We start from the raw sequence: 22,202 nt of genomic DNA on the forward strand, positions 1-22,202 counted from the left end.
AAAAGCCCGAGTACAATAAAAATGAGGAGGCAAAAAGTCTTTTCAGATCCCATGGCAAGTTGAGCGCACATATATTCACAAATGCAGCTTTAAAAGAAATGAAAGTAGTAGTACATATCTATTTACCTTTATTGGGCAGCCCCTTCCAAAATCTGAGCCAAAACATAAATATCCCTGTCTCCATCATCATCACCATCTGACAATCAAACACTCCCGCATGACCATAACGACCTCCAGGCGCAAACGAAAAACTCATTAAAGACTATATGAAGGCTATTTATAGAAGAACTAAACAAAGAAGGAAAGAACTATTAGCGAAATTAATTAGTCTGTTCATACTTTTGACAACTATTATTATTTGTTTGAACTCAAGTGTCTAGTTCCTTTACTGACAGGTATAGATGACAATGACGACAGAGATAGCACATATCTAGAATTTTTAGCTGACTGTGTATTTTTTTTTTTTGGTTCAAGGACTTAGGTTTTGACCTATAGTCTGTATATCAGCCTTCCTGTTGCTGTTTAGGCAGCTGATAAGAGGCAGAAATCCTTCTTGCTCATTAGGCCATTAGCTGCTATTAAGCAAAGAGCTGGGGAGGGGAGTGCTCCGTGGCCCAAAGGAATGTGCTGGACTCCATATATAAAGCCAGCCCCAATTTGGGGTTAAGAATTTAACCTTAAAAGGCTGACAAGTCATAAATTTGCCCAAGGTTCATATATATGTGTGACTTTCACAGTTTATATTTCCTAGCCAGGACCCAAAGTCAAAACATGCCCCTGATTAATGAATGGTACTAATTGTTATTCCTGATTTGAGAACATTAGTCTTTATCCATAATATTTTCTTAAAAAACACACAATCTCAGACCTAAAACTCTATAGTTTAGGGGAGTTTGGATAGCTAGCTAGGGGAAAAAAATAGGAAGAAGTGCCTAACGTTATCTGTTACTTGGTGCCACCATTTTGGTAGTCAAGATTGACTCAAAAGCTTCCATTTCATTTTGCCCATCAAACAAAGTGCAAAGGAATGTCCTCCAAATCTAAACATCTGAGATAAAGAAACCATCTGTGACTTTACACCAAAAAAAAAAAATGAGCTGAGGCTGGAAGGGGTGTGCACGGCTGAAGTGTCTTCAAGCACATTTTGTCTAACTTGTTAAATATTTATACATAAGTACATAATCTAACAACCTTGGCCTAGCTTGAAAGAGATAATAGACACAAGACAAACAAAAGATCCCCCTAAGTGTAAAGACAAAGAAAAAAAATACCAAAGAATAATCTAATTGGAATACACTCTCCAACCTGAAGTCAAATTTGAAACTGGGAAAACAGAACACCACAATCGTGTCCCTGAAATGTGATAACTTCATCAGGGAAAAGCAGCCTATAATTTAGTTAGCCTACAAGGTAGGTGTCAGTTCGGCCCCACATGAGCAATGTTTCAAAGGGGCCTCCTTGTCTTTAGAAAAAAAAGAAAGACATTCAGTGTAAGAAAAGACATTTCTAAGAACAAAGATGCAATTTGCGTTCATTGAGAATTATGACAAAGTGAGAGAGAATGTTAACCACATAGCAATGATCTGAAGTTCTAGAATGAGATTATCTATCCCTGTCCTGTCTGTACAAAATGCCTTTTAAATACTCACAGTTCTTAGAAAGTGGAATGTGACTTCTCATCAGTGAGTATTTTAGAGGTCTTCCTTTCCAAACTAAGGAATCGAATTTCGCAGTATCCCAAGAGAAGTAGCCAGGTACCAAACCAAACATGTGGGCAAAAAGGGAAAGCCTGTTTTCACTCCTCAATCACTGAGGGCAGGCGGATATGGAGGAGGCAGGGGAAGATGGGGGAAGAGAGAGGAGAGAGGGAAATCAGGAGCTACAGGAAAAGGAAACGCAACTTAAACTAAAATGCAGAGGAAAATATAAAAACTTCCACTCATCTATTTTTGTAAAGAAGAAAAAACACAAAACCATACAATAAATATAACAAGCCATAAAACACCTTCTGTTTTAAATTATAACCATTTGAGAGTATGTGGGAGTAGAAGGGAGGAAGGGGAAAGGGAAGATATGCGGAGCCGACAGACAGATGGAAGGAGGGCACTCGGTAAGTTTAGAGGTATATTGAGCCACAGAAGGGCTGTGAAAAGTGTGCACAGCACATCTACTATTCCCCTTAGCTATGGGCATCAGAATGACTTTGGTTACTTATCATCATTACTCTGTGAAATGTTGATGAGCTTTTCAGGAATTTTACCCATTTTGCCCAGAATTGTTAGTTCGCAGTATGTCTCATTGCCACTAGGACCTAATTCGAAAATGCAACGGGATTTTGTTAAGGCGTATGGGGAAGACCCCGAGTGATTAAGTAAATAGTTCCAACGTCACCTTCAGGTTTTGTCAATGAGGCAACCTTACTCTCTCACAGAACAAAGAAAAGGCAATCTGACAGTTTCTGAAGGCCAAAAGAACCTTCAGGCAACGTTATTAAATTGACCCACGGCACTGAAGTTTCAAAGGCGAGAAATGACTTCGGTTTTAGAAATTAACACCACTTGTATAAAACCTTCACGATTCCATGGGGGAGAAATAAACCTTTATTTCAGAAATAAACTTTGAAGTCGGAAAACAAAACAAACAGAAGGGACCATTTGAAATATTGAGCACAGTTCTTCCACGGTTCTTTGAAAACCTTCAAAAGTTCCAGAACGCCAACAAAAGAGGAAGTGGGAAACCACTGATTCCTTAGGGTAAAAGCAAAGTATCTCAGGAGATACTTACCTCAAGCCATGTTAAATTAAGCCAAGATCTAGATAGAGGTTTTTCCCATCTGAAGGAGCAAAGGCAGTGTTCTCCAAACTAAGCTGCAAACTTATCAGCCACCAAGCAGAGACCCCGCTGGCTCTCTCTAGCCCATTCATTCTCACACTTCAATTCTCGTTCATATTCATTCATTCTATAGGTATCGGAGGCCACATCCATAAATGGCTAAAGCACAGCACAATATGAGAAATGAGAACATTTATCTCTTATGCACAAGACTCTGTCATGAGTGCTTCAAGGTTCTTACCCTCAAGGAGCTAAAACTTAGAAGCAGCCTTTCTCAAACTTTAATGTGCATATGACTCGCCCCAGGATCTTGTTAAAATGCAGATTCTGATTCAGTCTGACTGGGGCCAGGCCTGAGACTCTGTATTTCTTACAAGCTCCCAAGTGATGCTGATACCACTGGTTCCTAGACCACACTTTGAGGAGCAAGGCTCTGGTAAGAATAAAGTCAGCTACATAAATAATTACAAGAGCAAGCAAAAATCAGTGCCACAGGAGATGTACAGTGGCACCAGGGTTCAAAGTGGGAAAGGATCACATCAAGTCACGGAGAATCATGTAGTGAGACTCATGAAGAAGGCATTGCACAGAGGCCTTGAATGGCAAGACTGCATCAGGCAGTAATGATGAGATGACATTCAGATGGTCAATAAGCAAAGGCTTGGAGGCAGGGTCCTTTCAGGAATGAGTCAGTAGTCTGTTATGCTGAAATAGAGAGCACACATGCCAAGGGGAGCTAGAAAGATTGCCTGGAGTTGGAGCAAGGCAGACACTTGGACACCAGGCTAAATTGTCTGAACTTGATCCTAGAAGCACTGGAATGCTATGAAAGGTTTTGGCCTAGACGAGCTGAGCTTTAAAAAAAAAAAAAGAATCTAACAGCAGGGGTTCAGTGTGAGCGACATGATGGAGGCAGACTTGCAGGACTTAGCCAATTAATTTGGATGTGAGATGTGTAAAAGGAGAAGTCAAAGATGATTCCAAGGTTTCAAGTCTGGGTACCAGACAGAGATGCCATCATCAAAGATGTAGAATGTTGGAGAGAGGCAGGTTTATAAGAGTGGGAAAAGAAAATGATGGACTATTTTTGGCTGTTTTGCAAGCAGAGCACTGTTGAGACTTCTGGATGGAGATGTCCAGAAGACAACTGGGAAATACTTTACCGAAGACCAAGGAAGAGGTCAAGTTGGAAAGAGATATGGGAGTTGTTCAAACAGCAAAGATAATGAAGTCATGGGAATGAGCAGAGAGAGAATGGAAAGGGCAAAGGACAAACACTAGTGGAACACTTATATCTAATAAAGGGTGGGAGGAAGAGAGCAAACAAGCAAAGACAGAATAAGTTTTACAAGGAGGAGGGGAACCCAGAGTATATGATGTTGCGAAAGTCAAAGTAGTGTGGGAATTTAAGGCAAATAATCCAGCTCTCATAGTCCAGTGGATATAGTGGAAAGAGCATGGGCTATGGAATGAGACAAACCTGGACAAAAATCTTGGCTCCACCACTTACACAACCTTTGGAAAATTAAACGTTTCCAGGCCACAGTTTCTTCATCTGCAAAATGGTGGTAACATCACCTACCTTTCAGGTTTGCTGTGTAAATTAAATGAGAGATTAAATAGAAAGAAACTTGCACATAGTTGCAGTCAGTAAAGGATGGTTTCCATGATTTTCCCTTGTGGCCCTTCCAAACCATTTCACCGACCTGAAAGTGGCCTCAAAAAATCTACCGAAAAACAAGGCATTTCAAACTTATGTAGGGTGCAAACAGAAGCCCTGATGAAAGCAACCTCTTGAACAGCAGTGAGATTAAAGAAACCATTCACGCCAGAGAAACAGAAAGTTATACGACCCTCTCCCCCACCCCCCAAAAAGTACATCTTCATAGACACTTAAGGAAAGATCAGCCCAATTACCCAAGTGTTCCTAACATTTGCTTGGAACCACATGTTTCAGGGACTAGCCAGCAGGGCAGGGTCTGCTGTGGAATAGAGACTGGAGCTCCAAAAGCTACACACTCTTACAGCTTTCATTCTCCAGGGGGGGCGGGCAGAGGGGCCTCCATGCTGGAACCAGTCAGGTAGGTGGAACTCAGAACCTACAGAAATTTTGTGAGTGGTTACACTGTTTGTACATGAGATACATTAAAGTAAGGCTTTCACAACATAAATTAAAGGTATGATCGGGAAAGACCACCCACTACTAAGAATAACAATTAACAACTTTCAGTTTGAACAACATGCAAAATTATTATCACTACCAAAACTAATAGAAATCTGGTCCCTTGATTCCAATGTACTTCTCTACACTGAAGTCCCTGAGGAGTGTGTGTGTCTGTGTGTGTGCACGTGTGTGTGAGTGCACGCACATGTGCGCACTTGGTAGTATATTCTATTTGCAAAGTCTTGCACCATGACAACATCTACTCATACTTTCTCTTAATCAAGAGAGTTCTTAAAGTCTTTGGCACTTGAAAAAAATTACCAGATGTTGGCAAAATACATTTTAGGACATGTCACATGCAAACGCCTGGAAAATATCATCCACACCCATGACTTCCAACTCGAGCCTATATGCTGATGAATCCCAACTATGCTTCCCCTGAACTCCAAAAGAGTATACACACTCCTTCCCAATGAGCTCATCTATTCCCAGGGCTTCAGTTACCATCCATATGCTGATAATGTCCAAGTAGTTATCTCCAGCCCTGATTTATCTCCCTTTTCTGAGCCAAAACACAACTTCAACTACCTCGCAGACATTTCTGCCTCAATGATCAAAGGACCCTTCAAACTCAACTTGTTTAAAACTGAACTCATCATTTCACTCCTTAAAAATATTTTCTCCTGCATTTCACTCATTTATTCAATATTTATTGAGCACCTATTATGTGCCATGATCCTGCCACCCAAGCAAAAAAAAAAAAAAACCTAGACGCTGTGGACTCTCCTTTTTTCCTCATCTTTATTCACCAAGTCATGTCTACTCTACTTCTTCAATTCTCTCAACATTATCTTCTACTCTCCTATTTATTGCCCCACCTTCTCACCTATATTACTGAAACTGCCTCTTAAGTGGCCTCCCTGCCACCACTGTCTCCCATCATCCTCCATACCGAAGAATCTTTTCCCTTCTTAAAATGTTCCCATGGCTCCTTATCATTTTTGAGTACAGCCCAAGCTCCTCAGTGTTTCCTGCCTACTTTTCTTCCTGCCTACTTTCCTCCACTTCCCCCAATCTGTGCTCCAACCCATCCAAATTATTCCAGTTCAACAAATGTATCATTTTATCTCTTAACCCTGTATCTTTGCACACGCCTTACATGACTGACTGCCCTCTTAAGACGACTAGGCCCCCATCCTCCATACCTCAAGAACCCCCAGGCCCCCACACTTGAGTATCCATGGATTTCCTTGTCTGACTCCCTCACTAGGTAGGGAGCTCCTTGCTAGCAGTGATTTTATCTTGTTCATCAGCTCCTAGCCCAGTACCTGGCATAGATTCAATGCTCAATAACTGCTGGTTCAATTAAAGAATGAATGAAAAACTTTTAAATATTTATGCAGAGATAGCATACAAAGTTCATTATTAGTAGGTTCCTTTTCTGAGAATTTCCATCTGTTTTACAAGACAGATAAATGTGGCCCACAATACAATCATTCCACGAAATCTAATTTGGAAAGTGCCTCTTGGGTCACATTCTCATTTCTGTGGAGCTCAACATGCAATGCAGCCAATGCTAGAAGTGGATGATTCCAAGAAGTATAATTAAAGGCTCTCCAAAATGAGCCAAATTCACAGTATGGGTTGACCCTTACATCTCCATACTTAGGATAGTGATGGAACCTGTTAAACGAGCAGTAGCTGTATGATATCAGTGACAACTAGCACTGGAAATATTGGGGGTCTATTCAGTGGAAAATGGTTTACTTGTGCTCTGAAAAGCTGTGCCTCTTAGCTCTTCTGGGTGGAAGTTAGTCTTATTCTCTAGAGTATTAAAAACATGCAGATGTATGGATATTATGGATATTATGTGTATATAATACATGGATATTATGGATATTATGTGTATATGTATGAATGTTTAAATGTGTATGTGTTTGTGTGTGAGAAATGAACCAGGCAGATCTCAGAACCTACAGAAACTTTATGAGTAGCTGTATTGTTTGTACACGAGATATATGAAAGCAAGGCTTTCATGATGCAAATTTAAGGTATGACTGTAAAAGACCACACACTGCTAAGAGTAACAATTAACTTTCAAACAGTTTAAATAACATATAATTATTAATTGCTACTATCAAAAAAAGATATATATATACATATATAACAAATCTAAACACCACATTTCCATAAAGCTGCACTAAAATTGCCCCTCTTCTTGTCATCTCCTCTCCAAACTTCAGTTTTAGAAGAAGGGCAACAAGCTCCCAAGGCCACAAAGAATAGATAAATATGCTTCAAACTCCCCCCCACTTGCTCAGTCTCTGCTGCAGATCAATTTAGAAAATGATGCATTCAGAGAGTCAGCCACTGTCTAGGTATATGCCATCCTAGGGTTTCATTCAACAGTGGTCAAGTCCTCTAGATCACGTCTTTAAGTGTTTATTCTTACATTCATTCCAACATTTATTAATAACTCAGTACAAGGCACACTACTCACTGCTCCAGAGGATATCATGATGAATCAAACATGGCTCTTTCATTCAAGGAATATAGGGTCTGGCAGAGGCTATAACTAAGCTATATACTTCAAAAACCATGGAACTAATTAAGAAGAACAGAAAAAGAATTTCTGAGAACCAAATGCAATTGGGGTGTTCCTCTGTATTATCTGCATATATGCATATTTCCATATTCAAATATTTTCCAATCCTTTCCAATCTGTTGTGTGCCAGTTAACTTTCTGGCATATAACAGAGTGAGAGCTTTTAATCTCCTCCCTCTGTCTGTCACTCTAACTCTTCCTCTCTTCACCATGTTTTCCTCAACTTATATCATCCAAGACAAAATTTGACAAAGAGCAATGGAGAATCTCAGGATGTCATGATACACGCTCCATGTGTGGGAGAGTGGGACCAGAACCACGATTAAGAAGGAAAGTACGCAAATGGAATTCTGATATTTTTTTCAAATGAACACCATCCCTTTCTTTGTAATTTTTTTCTTTCCTACTTGGGCCTCTATCTGAGTCTCTCGATGGGTCATTCCTAGCCAACGAACTGAAAGTTTTCTCAACTGACTTCAAAAGTTTGATCCAGCGCATACAGAAATTAAGAAAATTCTCACAAGGCCCTTTATCCTGCCCTAATAAATAAAATTATGATGGCTGAAAATCCACTTTGGGTTATGTCCTCTTAAATGTACATTTATGAAGCTTGATGTCATCGGTAAGAAACACCAAACACTGACGAAAAACTTATGTAACATTCAGTGTATGTTTCTGTAATGGACACCAACTTGCAGTATTTTCACAAACCTAAACATCACAGATCTGTATAGTAAAAATAAATATATGTATTATGCATGTATTATGTATGTATGTATAGTGTGTGTTCTTTAATTTACCTTTAAACTACTTAGAATAGCCTTGTAAACAAGTACAAAACACTTATGCCTTGTAAAATTTGGCTAGTCTACTTCCAGGGACTTACAGGAAGCCAAATGAATTAAACCAATGTTTTTGATCACTTACCTGTAGACAACAAATGGATTTTTGACCTAAAAGAAGAGAGTTACTTTTTTTAGAAACCTCAGTATATTCGTAAAAAAAAACTACTTAAGTTATTGATTGTATGGAAATTTTATGTTTGTAATACATTTCTAAATCCAATCATTCAAGTAGTCTACAAATATTTATTGAGTAACTATTATTTGTACTACGTACTGTGCTAGACACTGGAGATACAAAGATAAATGAGATACAGCTCCTACTGCAAGGAGATCACAGTGTAGTAGAGAAGATATAATTATGAGCACACAAAGTTGCCATAATCAGAACTTTCATTTTTTGGTAATAAACTTATTTTCAAAGGCAGACTCAAACAATCCAATTAATAATTTTGCTCTAAAATTGCACTCCCTTTTGTTTTTATAAGAAATAAATATTGGCCGCATTGTACAAATTTTGAAAAATACAAAATGTTCTCAAAATCATCTCTCTGCTGAGAAATATACACTTCTGCCAATTTTCAGGTGGATGGATGGAACAGAAAGGGTGGAGGTTTCTTTTATAATGGCCTTGACTTCCCTGTCCCTTTGTATTGCCACTTTTACTTATATTTTATCTCACTTCCTATCAATTATTTATCAATATAAGCCTATTAAGTATACTTCAAAGAGCTTAGTGGATTTACTAATGTAGCATATAAATACAATTTTAGCTACCAGAAGTAGTTAACTGTTCAGAACACTAGCAACACATTTTGGCCCTAATATTTACTCCCTTTTACTCATGAGGAAAAACACAAACTCTCAGACGAGGCTTCGTCCAGCTGCACACAAAGAGAGGCAAAAGCAAAAATACCTTTCTTGGTAACCAATCTGGATTCATTTTCTTTTAACAATGGCAAGCAGGTATTTCTAATAATTAGCAATTGAATGATTGATTTTTAATTGGCCTAATTTGAAGTACAGAACTAAATCTTCTTTGCTTGGTATATTCAACAAGATATTCCAGTAAGACTACAATGGTGCAGTGAGCCTTTCTCCCCAACACACAGCAATTCAAAGTGCACATTTTCTCTGCTGATATGCCCACCTTCACCTTGCTTTCTGAATCACATTCTCCCTGTCATTATATCTCAGAAGGTAAATTCTTATTACTTTATGCTCTCTCTAAAGTCAGTCTGCGGCCCATGACTTGGATTCTATTTTCTGATGCTCATTTCTTAATGGAGTGCTGGGGATCCAGTTTCAAGCCAGACAATTTGCTAAATATGGGCAGATGGATGGGGGATTTTTCTGCCTGCATTCTCCATTAGATGCTAGATTACCAAAAACACCAAACCCATTCACAAACTCAACTAGGACAGAATAGGTGTTGGCTCCTGGATGATCTCTTGAACTGAGCCTGTACACGAATTCTGGTCCCAGGTTACAGAAACCTGTGAGGTACTTCAACAGGTCCGTGCATGTGTTATAGCTCAATTCCCAAATATGGTAATGTCAACACTAGTAAGAAAAGTCTAGCTGACATTAAATCAAAGAGGGTTTGATTTAAGAGATGCCCAACAACTCATGCACCATAGTAACTGCTGATATTTAATGACACTAAGGCAGTCATAACAGTTTTGCTAAATTCAATTTGTTCCTTGGGCACCCAACATTAATAAGATAAGATTAACTGAGATAAGCCTGAGTCTGTCTCCAATGAAAATATAAGTAGCCTGAAAAGTTTGTCCCCACATCCCAATAATGTGCCATAACGATTTGTGCTTAGGCTTTAAAAATAAGTAAGATGACATATAGCCTAGGAAAGCATGTGAGAGTTCATAGGGAATAAATAATGTTCTAGAAATTCTATTATGGTCAATATTTACTAAATGCCCTATGGTGCTCTTAGCATTGTGCTTAACAACGGCATCAAATACAGCGCTTTCCCTTTAAGAAGCTTATAATCTAAAACATACAAATAACCATATGCAGAAAAAAGCTAGAGATCAGAGTAAAAGGAAGCATTCACAAAAATGTACAAATTCAGCATGCCAGAACTTTTCAGTTGAGCAATACGATCCCCAGTGAAATTCTTTCCAAATGATGTATCGTGTGCACAAGTTATAAGTTATTATCTTCAATTTTCTTAGAAATGAGTAATAAGATACCTCTTAAGACCCATGCTTTTATATATGCATCGAACACTAAAGTTGGTGCAGTCATTGATAGTTGCCATTTACAGAGAAAACATATTTTCTGTCCTGTCTCATACCAGACAAATCCAGGACTCTTTTCTCCCAGGTGGATAATAAGCAGGCTTTTTCTAGACTACAGTGAACAGCAAACATTGCATCCCTAAAGATGGAAGTAGCAGAATGCTCAAAAACATTGCATCAAAATATTGGATGCGATATACCAGCCCATAAGAAAAAAAAAGATACATTGCAAAACTGGCACCACCAAAATCTTCTTATGCTTGTATTTCCTAATGCTTACAAAGTGGAGTTTGCTCCAAGAATTAAGAAAACTCTTTTTAAGATGGCAGCCCTATTAAGAGACTTCTCCCTATCTCCCACTTCATCTCTTCAGTTCTTTTCCCTTGCCCAGCCTAGCTATTGTGACCATTTCAGCCAATTTCCTGGAGGTATTTTCTAGCCCTTTTCACCCTATTTAATCCTACAAGTTTCCTGGGAAGCCTGTTTACTTGTATGCTCCCCCACTAAACTGTGAGCTCCTTGACAAAAGGGACTGCCTCTTACTCCTTTCTGCACCCCCAGCACCTATCACAGAGCCTGCCAAGGAGTGGGCAGTCTTAAACTTCTGTCAAGCCAAGGTACCCCACCAACCAACAGCCCGTCTCCTCAATCTGATCGATGGCTCCCTCCAAGCACATCTTGGCACCAATAATCAGGATTTGTGTAAGAAATATATACGGACTACCACATAAAAGAATTTGTTAAACTGTTCCAAGTTAGCACACAATAATACAACTTTTTCAAAGTTTTAACAAACCACCGATCACCCAAATGTCTAGTGCAATATCAGAAGACAGAAAACTCTCCCACACCTCACTTCTTATTCTTTTCTCCTGACATTAGGACGGCGAACTGCTTCAAACTAGTTGGGGAACCGGAGCTGGCAACCCAGACACAGTTGCTAGTTCTCGCAGTTTATTTTTCAAAAAGCAAATACCAAACTCTCTCTTTGTTTTAAGAATGTCGCTTTTTATTTTTTAAGTTATTTCATCTATTTCAAGAAACTTCAAGTCAATTTTGGCTCTTCAAGGCTGCCTTTTATCCATACAGGCATTTGGCCTTCTGGATTGGTTCTTGCACTTTCCAAGGCCCTCTAAGGCAAGATCCCTTAATCTTTTGGGAGTTGCAACACTACCATGGTTTGTTTGATTTTCTGATTCCCATCCATCTCCTCCACCCCCCCACCCCCCAACAAAAGTGGTGTATGGCATTCATAAAGTGAATTACACTTGATTTTTGTTTAGAGGATTTTTTTTCAGACTTCTGTAACATTCCCTTGAGACAATTGGAAACATCATTGTCTGATTACTAGCTCACTTTCCCTGCCTAAAATTGTATCCATTCTTGATTGCGCCTGTGGGTAGGTTAAGCAAAACAAAATAAACATCTAGACTTATGAGCTCATTGGCTTTTTTCTGAATTTTTCTAAATTAAATAAGGGCAAAAGAGCTGCACTGAAAGTCAGTTATATGGATTTTTCTGCCAAATGCTAACTCTGCACGCCTGGTTTCCATCTGTGGTGCTTTCCAAGTTACAAATCCTTTAAAAAAAATGGGGTATGAAAAGATCTATGGATTTTAGGGACATGCTATTTAGAATTACTATACTGTGCCTTTGAATACTCTAAAAGAAATGGGAACATGAGATTGTAAGGCTTTGTGGAAGTCTAGTGTAGTCCTTCAGCACCAGTGATTTATTTTTTAGGCTGGCTGATTTCAAATGCATTTAGTCTCATCCATATTAGCATAAGAAATGTACCTTATCCACTCTAACCCAATTCTGCTAATGGCCGAAGTTAGCCGTCAATCCCAAATGCTCCCCCTAAGTGAAACAGGACATTCTTGAGGATTTCTCCTTTCTGTGACCGAAGCTCATTTTATCTGGGACAAAGAAAGCTTTAATGCAGTTAATACAGTGGAGCAGGCAAATTGAACATGGCTTAAAATATAGATGGAAAAAAAAAGTCAAGCAGTCATCATGATGGTTCATAACTATCAAATAATTTGCAGCTCTCTTTCAATTTCCAACCACTGAACAACAGCAGCAAATTACACATTTATGCACTTTGAAATTACACACTTGCCATTGTATTTGGTCTGCCATTACCATCTCTTCTCTGAAATACTGATGAGCTCTTTCCACACACGGACATTAAGATTTTCACCAGGTTTTTCATGTCTACAGGGCCCATATTTGCTCTACTAAAATTCAAGACACACGGTTTCATGCCAGGTCAGAGTTCTGGAAATCCGCACAACCTCCGAAAATCTCAGTACATGGGATAGTTACCAAAGTTTGGCCTTGCTCCAGCGCGAGTCCAGTGCCATGCAGGAGGTGGCCAACACTGCATGTGTTTGCGAAATAGAATCGAAATAGGAAATGCTGGGTTTCTACAGTGAAGGCCTCTGGAAAGTGGTTTCTCCTAGAGAGTTTGTGAAATACTAGAGGAAAACGAACACTCTCCATTAAAAGTCCCAGTTTGGTTCTCTATAGTATTGCCGTTCTAGGCCGGGAGTAAGGGAAGGAGGGAGGGAGTCCAGGCCAAATCTCATACCCGCAGTGTGTGGGCCCTCCCACTACTTTTATACAGATGCTGCAAAGAGGCAGGCAGCCAGAGAGCTGGGGGAGGGTAGTGGAGGGTGAGCGACTGCTTGCGTGTGTGTGTGTGTGTGTGTGTGTGTGTGTGCGTGTGTGCGTGTGTGTGTGTGTGTGTGTGTGTGTGTGTGTGGAGGGTGAGCGACTGCTTGCGTGTGTGTGTGTGTGTGTGTGTGTGTGTGTGTGTGTGTGTGTAGAGGGGGAGGCTGCTAAATGTGGATCCATCCATTCCCCCCTGGTCTTTTTCTTCCTTTAAGCACAACCTTTACTTGCTGCCTTCAGATCAGCCAATGTGTCTCCAGCCCCTACCCTGGACCCATTCATCTTCTGGGGGCTCAGCCTGTGAGGACCAATTTTTACATTATCAACGAAAGCATGTTCTCTGGCCTTAGCAATCTAATTACCATGGCACTTGGAGGGGAGAGATATTCGCCTGTTGTTTCAGCTCTGTGGAACTGATTCAAAGGTTGCCCCTTACAGCGCCTGCACACGCCCACGTGGTACGTTATTAACACTTAATTCTACATCCCCCCTCCCCCTAGAGCGAAATCCTGCAAAGCAATATTTAACATGCGCAAATGCATTTCAGTCACCAAAAAGGGTGACCAATTACCTTTGCAAGTCAACAGCAGGCTCGCTTGGCTCTTTTCATCCACCTAAAGAAAAGGCTGAGGGCGCGCTGGCTGCCTAGGTAACCTCCTGCCAGTGAACGCTCCCTGGCAGCGCCCACAGGGCGCGCATCCGAATTCACAAGTTGGTCCAACCAGCAGGCCCGTCCCCCTGACTTGTGGAGAGCCACGAGTCAAGTTTTGGTGAGGGCTGCGCCCCCATCAGCCTCGGAAGCGCGGGACGCGCGCCTCACTGGATGCGTGGGTCGGGAAGAGACCCCGGAGGCCACAATCGTCTTAGGGTTTAGCGAATACAATCGGCCGTTTCTTCTGAACGCACCTCTGATAAATGAACCTGTTTGCAACCGACTTCTTTTGGCTACATTGTCAGTGTGGCAACTTGTCCTCATTGGATTCTAAAGGCTTGTAGGGGCCCAACCGCGGGACAGTCAATCACACAGGGCCATTAATATTCATCTGTTGACAGCAGCGGCCCTCAACTAAGGTTAAAATATGTCCTTATGGCACGATCTGATTGTGCAGAACAAAAGGCAGGCGTTCAGAAACTTTCCTCCACCTAAAATCATCTCCCCTTCAGGGTCCAGGCTGTCAAAGAGGCAAATGAATTTCGGAGGGGGAGGAGTTAAATTATCTTTGGACTCCTGCTCCCTCCGCCAGTAGCACCGTTTTTTGTTGTTGTTTGTTTGTTTGTTGTTTTTTTTTGAAGCGATTTTGCCAGCTTAGATAAGGGACGCTGTTTTGAAGGAAAAGGCTCACGTCTTCTCGTTTGGGGTCCCCTTCTACTGAAAAGTTTCCCTCAGCATATCTTTACCCGCCACTGAGGATTCGGAGATCTGTCCTCAACTTTGCCTGCACTTGGGCCCACAAGCCTGGGGAACCCAGGCTGGGGAAAGGAGGGCGTGCCGGCAGGTTGGAGAAAGGATGGCTGGAGCCGAGGTCCAGCAAAGGCTGAAATTCTGACACGTACGTGCAAGCAAGGGTGGCAAATTCCAGAGGCACCAGTTCGGATGCGGGGTGCCAATTCATCGGAGGCCCCGGGGAATCAACTCCCTCCTTCCCGCCCTCCCCCAAAAAATGGGCGCTCGCGGGAAGGCCAGCCCCACCATTCCTTCCACTAGCACCTTCCCTGACAGCAGCACGAGCTCGGGGGGTGCGGGCACAGTCCACACACACCCACCTTCCCTCCCTCGGCACACCGACCACTCCCAGGTGCCCTGAGGCAGGGCGCACGATCGCGGCCTCGCGGGGCTAATGGCCTCAGGGTAAGTCACCGCGCGCCCCTCTGCTCCCCGCTGGGCGCGGGGAAACAGCGAGGGACTCCTCCTCACCTGGCACGGGAGTCTCGGGCACCCACTTGAGTCCGGGCTGCAATCTCTGGAAGAAAGAGCGGACCTGGTGACAGGTGGCGTCCGGCGGCGGCGGCGGGGGCTGTGCCTGTCCCGGGCAGTCCAAGCTGAGCAGCATCGCCACCACCAAGCACGCGGTGCGCACGGTCGCGGCCATCCTGCTTCGCGGGGAGCGAGGGGCGCGCGGGAGAGTGGCAGCGGGGGCGAGAGCAGTCCCAGGACGCGCGGCAAGCCTGGCAGTGGCCCTGAAAAGCGGGAGACGTGCAGCTACCCAGCCGCTGCAAAAGTTTCCTCGCAGCTACCTGGGCGCGGGGCGAGGGCGGGAACGGCTCTAGGGTGCGGGGCGGGGCGGGGCTGGCCGGGATGGGGCGGGGCGAGGCACGACGGGGCGGGGCGAGGCAAGGCGCGCGGCCAGGGGGCGGTGGCCGGCCGCGGCGAGCCTGCGGGGTGCGGGGGGCGCGGCGCGGGCGGTGGAGGGGAATGCTGGAGCGCCGCGGGGCTGGCGCCGGGTGGGGGCGGTGCGGGAGGAGGGCGCCGAGCGCGTGCGGTGGCTCCCAGCAGCCCAGCCCAGCTGCCCGCTCGCCGCCGCTCTACACAGGGCGCTCTGGCATAACTACTGCAGAGGGGCTGCAGGCTCGGGCGTGCTGATTGGCTTCTCAGCAGCCGTCCCCTCTGACTGGCTCTGGGAGAAGTTCCCCAGCCTCACTCCTCCTTCCCGCCGCTCATTGGCCTACAGCCGGGAGGGCTTTTCCCTTTAGGATTTTTGCAACCTCTCCATCCTTCCTTGGGGGTGGATAAGGGTCCCCGGCTTAGGTGCCGCGCTCTGCTTCGCCACAGGCCTTCTCCCATCCTGGTCCAGCTCGTCTCTCGCCACCCAAGGTCTTCACCCTCCGCACAAAATCCACCTCCTCTATCTCCTCTCCCAATGGGCTTCCCTCGAGACTTTTTTCCCAACGCAGCTCCGGCCGGGTTCGCAAACCCAACCCATAAGCAGTGACATTCAGCGACAGCTCTGCGTTTTACTCCCCGGGACCGCTGGGGTTTCCACAGCCTGCCCTATCTTTGAATGTTGTACATAAAAAGTCTGAAAGCCTGTGGGGCTTGCTAGGTTTGATTCAGTAGAACCACACAAAGTCAGAGAAAGCACCTGACTCCAGGATGTTAAAAGAATCTATCCCCTGCAAGATAGCCCTGGGTGACTCAAATCAAGAGGCAAAGCACAACTGGTGACAACAAAATAACCTAGGGCTTAAAGCCAGCCTAACTCATTAGAAAATCATTTTACACAGCAAATTCATCGCGCTTGTTTCACTGAATGGAGTAGAAGTCTGTTTGAAAGGTCTCTGAGACCCAAATCCCCACCTCTCCTACTTAAATTTCAGCATTAGAAATCCATTTCTTTAAGAATCAAATACCTCTCAGAGGAGGAATGCATTTCCTCATTAGCTATATGCTCTTAAGTAGGGATCTCTAGTTCATTCTTTTTGTGGCCTCCACACCTTAGCACAGTGCCTTGCACATAGGAGGAACTCAGTAAGTATTTGTATAATGAAATGATTTAATACCTCAGTGTGAATTCATTTATCATTCAATTGTGTTGTTTCTGACCTAGGTGAATGTAGGTTTTGATAAGCAGTTTAGAAAAAAAGGGAATGTCTCGGCACCCAGGAATTGTCCAGGGTGAGCTAGGCCAGGGGAGAGGAGGCTGTGTCCCAAGACTTGTGGGCTGAGAAGAGAGGCTAAGGAAGGGGAAGGTCACTGAGAAGCTCGTTCATTCATTCCGTAACAAATATTTGAACTCCTACTATGTACCAGACACTGTGGGATACAAATAGACAATGGGGAATACAAAGATGAACACATAGCCCCCAACCCCAAAAAGCTAGAAGTCTAATGAGCAAGACAACTGAACAAAATGTTAACACAGTGTGTGGTAAGTGCTAAGATAGAAAGAAACAACAGAGTTCTGTGGGGTAAGAGAATGGGTCAGAGGGCTTCCCAGAAGAGATGATGCCCTTAACTCAGACTGGAAAGAACAGTAGGAGTTGAGGTGAGAAAAGATGGGGAGAAGGGCACCCCAAGCAAAGGAAGTGGCATGAACAAAGACACCGAAAGGAGACGGCCTGGCATGGCCCACTTGGTAGGTAGCAGAGACAAGTAATGCTTTGAGGCTAAGGAATTAGAAGAGAGAGTTAAGGTGTGAGAGATTAGCAAAAGCCATGCTAAGGAACCTGGAGAACCACCTAAGGACATTTTTAGCAGTGGGTGACATGATCATATTTGCCTTAGAAAAAGATCTCTCCAGCAGCATTGTGGAGAATGGCTTGAGGTAGGGTCAAGATTGGCGGAAGCAAGGAGACCAGTGGAGAGGTTGTGAAAATAATCCAGACAAGAAATGATAAAGGCCTGTGGCAGAAGATATTTGGAAGAGGAAACAAAGAAAAACTACCAGAGATCTTTAGGAGATAGAATTAAAAAGGCATAGTGACTTAGTGCATGTGGGGGTTGGGAGAGAGGGAGTCAAGGACAGGCAGGCTCATTCATTCTTTTTATCAACAAACATTTGAGTGCCGCCTATGTATCTGGCATTCTTCTCCTACTTCATAATTTTGCCTGGGGCTAGGCCTGCGCCTGCATTGAACATTTGACAAATGACGTATCCACTTTAAAAGAAACACCAATTAAGAGTCATAATTTGGCTGGTGAGTTTGATATGTTCCACCTGTGGAGTCCTGTGACCAAAGGGCAGATTGGAAGGCAAGCATTGATTGAATTTCATGACCTCGCAGAGGAAGACATGACCTCCCATAAATTCGTGATCTTCCAGAGCTCATGCAACTAACTACAAAGGCAACAGTTGTTTTCAACTACTGGGTATTGAGTACCTTGCAAAGAGGGACTGTGCCTTGATTTTAATAAATTCTGTTAATATCTAGTACACTTTGTATGAACTAAGGCAGTGCTTCCCAAAGTGAAGTGTGTGAATCCCTAGTGATATATGGACCAATGAGGATTTTGTCCTTCATTTTAATTTGTGTTAGAAAAAAAAAACTATATATATATGTAACTAGTGCATTCAACCCATGGTTTCAGTAGAACAAAGCTAAGTAGGTGGTGCTGTGACAAGTTTATTTCAACAAAACCATAAACTGGTTTAAAGAAAAATATTGAATAGCATTGGGAATATGAGGATATAGCAAAATGCAGGAGATGGTAAGCGAATGACTAGGATTTGGGCTAAGTAATCGGCAAACTGGACCCAAGGTTGTATGAAATTTTTCTTTGGCTGTAAAGGTTCTTCTTCCCTCCAAGCAGCTACTTCAGGGCTTTAAGCCAAACTAAGGTAGGAGTTAATACAACTTTCTAGGCTTAAGGAGTAGTTCCATTTTCACAAATGCCTCTCAGAGACTCTCTAGCCTTCCACCCCCCACCCCCGGAAGTGACTCCAGTAGTGGAATTTCAGGCACTGAAACAATATTTCAGGATAAGCTTTTGTTTAGGAAAGCATGTAGGAACACCATGGGCAGCTATCCACTTTGCCTCCGCGATGATGTGGAATCTTACTAATGAAAGTCCATGTCCTTAACCAAAGTATAAATTTGGTCTATTATACATGATATATTGTACAGATGGGTGACTATGAATTAAGATTGAGTTTTCTTTTTCTTTTTTTATGTAAACAACTGGCTTACTTTTCAAGGCCCCCTTCCTCATGTTAGAAGTCAGGCCAATGACTCATCCTAACTCTTCAGCTACAAGAGACAAAGAGAAATGATCAGTCCAGAAACACAAAAGGATTTCCTGATTGAGCCAGTGTTCACTTTCTACAATTCATGGTTCTGCGCTTTCATGCCCAGTTGGAAGCATTTAGACAACACAGTTTGGACTCCAGAGAAAGACTACCTAGCACAGCAGGCCCAGAAGAACTTTTCTTCACCTTTCGCTCCGAGTCTCCAGTTTGAAAGAACTCGAGAATTCCCAGCTGTAGCCAGCAGCTATTATCTTGCTGTAGCTGGGAGGAGAGTCTGGTTCCATGGCTCCAAAAGCAGCATAAATCAAGTTCTCTGAGAGAGGGTTAAGAAAGGGTGTTCAACAGCTGCCGCCAAGGGAGGAGCTCATACACAACCGCGTGCTTGGCCACACACGCACACTTTGTTTGTCTTCAGCCCAGTTCCCCCTTACCCCCCAGGTGATGCTCTCCTCTCCCCATCCCCCTCAGGTACACAGTATCCCCCACCTCCCCACCCCACCTCGACTCCTGCCTCAAAACCTGCTTTCAGGGAAGCAACTTTAAAACTCATCCCCTTACAGCGTATATGGTTGATAGGATATAATGGGGCTGCCCACCAGGGGAACGAGTATTTTAACAGGGATCAAAGCTTTAAACCAAAGGAACAGAGCTCTAAAAACTGTGGAATTCCAGGCATCCGCCAGTGGGAAGGGAGTGTTTAAACTGAGGGGCAATGAGGCCTTTTTTGGTGCACCTGAAATCACATCATGTAGACAGTTGCCTATATGTTAGACTGGTGCTGCACATAGTCAACACCTCCCTAGCCACACCTCCGCACTCCGTGGCACACAGCCACTTTGTCTCCCCTTCTCTTGCAGTGTATGACTCCTTTGTGGGGTGGAAGGGAGGGGAGGCGCCAGGCACACTGATCCCAATTCTCCCAAATGTATAAGCTATGATCATAGAATGAATTATGGCCCTTTGGGAACGAGTGTTCATTCATTCATCCCAGCCAGCAGGCCAATGCAAGGTAAATGGTAACTTTGTAAGTTGAAAGACTTCAAGCCATTTTAAAAATTGCCTAATAATCCCAGGCAGAAGCTGGCTCCACTATGTATGGAAAATTAATCGACTGGGCTGAGATGCTTGCATTGGGAGTTGTGGACAGATACCCTCTCCTCAGACCAGGGACCATGCTTTTCCCCCACTAAATCCACAAAACAGACTGAGGTTCCTGTAAGTCAGAGTCCAAGACTTGGGGAAAAAAAACAACTATTGAAATTTTTATTTGTGGCATCATGTTGATTACTACAAATAAAAATTATTCTATTCTGTCTTTGTTTGTATAAAGGGATAGTGATTGAGATTCCTAACATATTTCTTCATACCCCTGCTCCACTGATTTTTTTTTTTGATTGGGCAGATATACTGTATGTATATTTAACATTTTGTGTCTCTCGCACAGGATATTTAGCTTGCTATAAAAATTTAAAGGGTTTGTAGTTTGGTGATTGAAAGTACAGTAGCTTTAAATCCAAAGGCTGGTGATGCCTGAGGCATGGCTTTATGTGCCACCTGGCGATTCACACATACTTTGTTTTGCTTTGAATTATTGTGGACCAAAAAGCACAATGGCTCTGGTAATGTAATATATTTATTCTTATGTATGGTGTGTAGAATCTACACATAATTTGCTAAGTTTCTTCTGGGTCCTTATGCTCTAGATCCTGGATCCCTAATAGGTCAACTGGCATCTACCAGTTGACCTTTCACATGCTTGCTTCCCCAGAGGCCGGTTCCCATACCCCCAGCCCCCAGAATTCCCAGGAACACATGGGAGTAAATAGACAGCCACAAACACCCAAAGCAGCTCACAGTTTCAACAGCCTCTCCCACCCCATTTCCCAAGCTCCATCCACAGTCCTAAGTCTTGGGAAATTTCAAAGTAACATCTGATAAGGAAAGGCCATCTTCCCACACCCACCCCCGCCCAAATCTACAGTTATCATAAAGGCTATCCATTAGGAATCATGTTCTTCAGAGGCAGTAGGGTTGGGGCCTGCAGCCAAAGGAGAGGGAAAACAGTACCAGATCATTCCACACCCTACCAGCCAGACCCAGAGTCAGCCGTACTTGCTATGCTAACACTTTGGGTGATTCCTATACTTGCTGCATTATGCAGCAAGGGTTTGTTTACCTATTTGTCTCTTTCTACCACAACCTGCAAGCTGTGAGTAAGCAGGGCTTCATATTCTTCTTCTCTCTCTTTCCTCTAGTACAGTGCTACTCAAAGTGAAGTCCATGGACCCATGCTGGGCTGTGCTCTGTTTATTATGAGTCTGTTGCAAGTATAAGCACAGAAATCAAGAGTAAGCATTTAGAAACTTCTATAGTATTTTGATATTACCGCCACATGTAAACACATGATGAATGGGTCCTACTGTTGAATCTAATATGGCCTTGTATTTTGTATTTCTTATTCAGTTTTTCTAGTAATTCATTTTTATCATATTTCCCCAAAACATTTGTCCACATTTGGTTGAAAATAAAATAAACAGGTCCTTCATTACAGATAGTTTGAGAAACATTGTCTTAGAATGTGCACAGTGCTTTGACCAATGGCAGTCACTTACCAAATGTTTTTTGTTTTTTTTTTTTTTTTGAATGAAGCCCTGGGATGCTTTTCTTTAAAAAAAAAATCTCACATTCCCCATTTATGGAGAATTCCTATTAAAATCACAACATATTAAAAAATTCTGATAATAGGAAGCCTATTTGAAGTAAATTTCTAAATGATTTCTCCTACAAAAATCATCCTATAGGATGTTGTCCCATCCATAGTAACACTCTTCTATTGTGGCTGAAACAATACTCAGAAGAGTGTAAATATGATTTACATGAAATTTTGCACTTCAGTAGACCTCAGTAGATAAATCATAGAATAGAGGTTGAACTCCATAGCCTTCATATTTTATTTTATCAATTATGTCCCCCTAATTTATTTCATGTTTTCTATTGTAAATGAAAGAAATGCTTAGCCTTTGTACCAAAACATATCTTCTTAGAGCAAGATGATAAGATCCAGAGGGAAGTACTGCTTCCTTGGAATGCCTTCATCTCATTCATCCTTACAACATGTCAGAAGCATAGCAAGTTTCT

At 42.7% G+C, this 22,202-nt stretch overlaps 1 protein-coding gene across 1 annotated transcript in view; it reads right to left on the bottom strand.

Annotated features, from left to right (window-relative positions):
• Nucleotides 1-15,470, bottom strand: part of GPC3 (glypican 3) — a 561,164-nt gene extending 545,694 nt beyond the window's left edge. The window contains exon 1 of the mRNA XM_037821919.1: nucleotides 15,296-15,470. Coding sequence (XP_037677847.1) covers nucleotides 15,296-15,470 — 175 coding nt within the window. The remainder of the gene's footprint in view (nucleotides 1-15,295) is intronic.
• Nucleotides 15,471-22,202: the final 6,732 nt, after the last annotated feature.

This window comes from Choloepus didactylus, chromosome X (assembly GCF_015220235.1).
Source record: "Choloepus didactylus isolate mChoDid1 chromosome X, mChoDid1.pri, whole genome shotgun sequence".
In the NCBI taxonomy this organism is placed as follows: domain Eukaryota; kingdom Metazoa; phylum Chordata; class Mammalia; order Pilosa; family Megalonychidae; genus Choloepus; species Choloepus didactylus.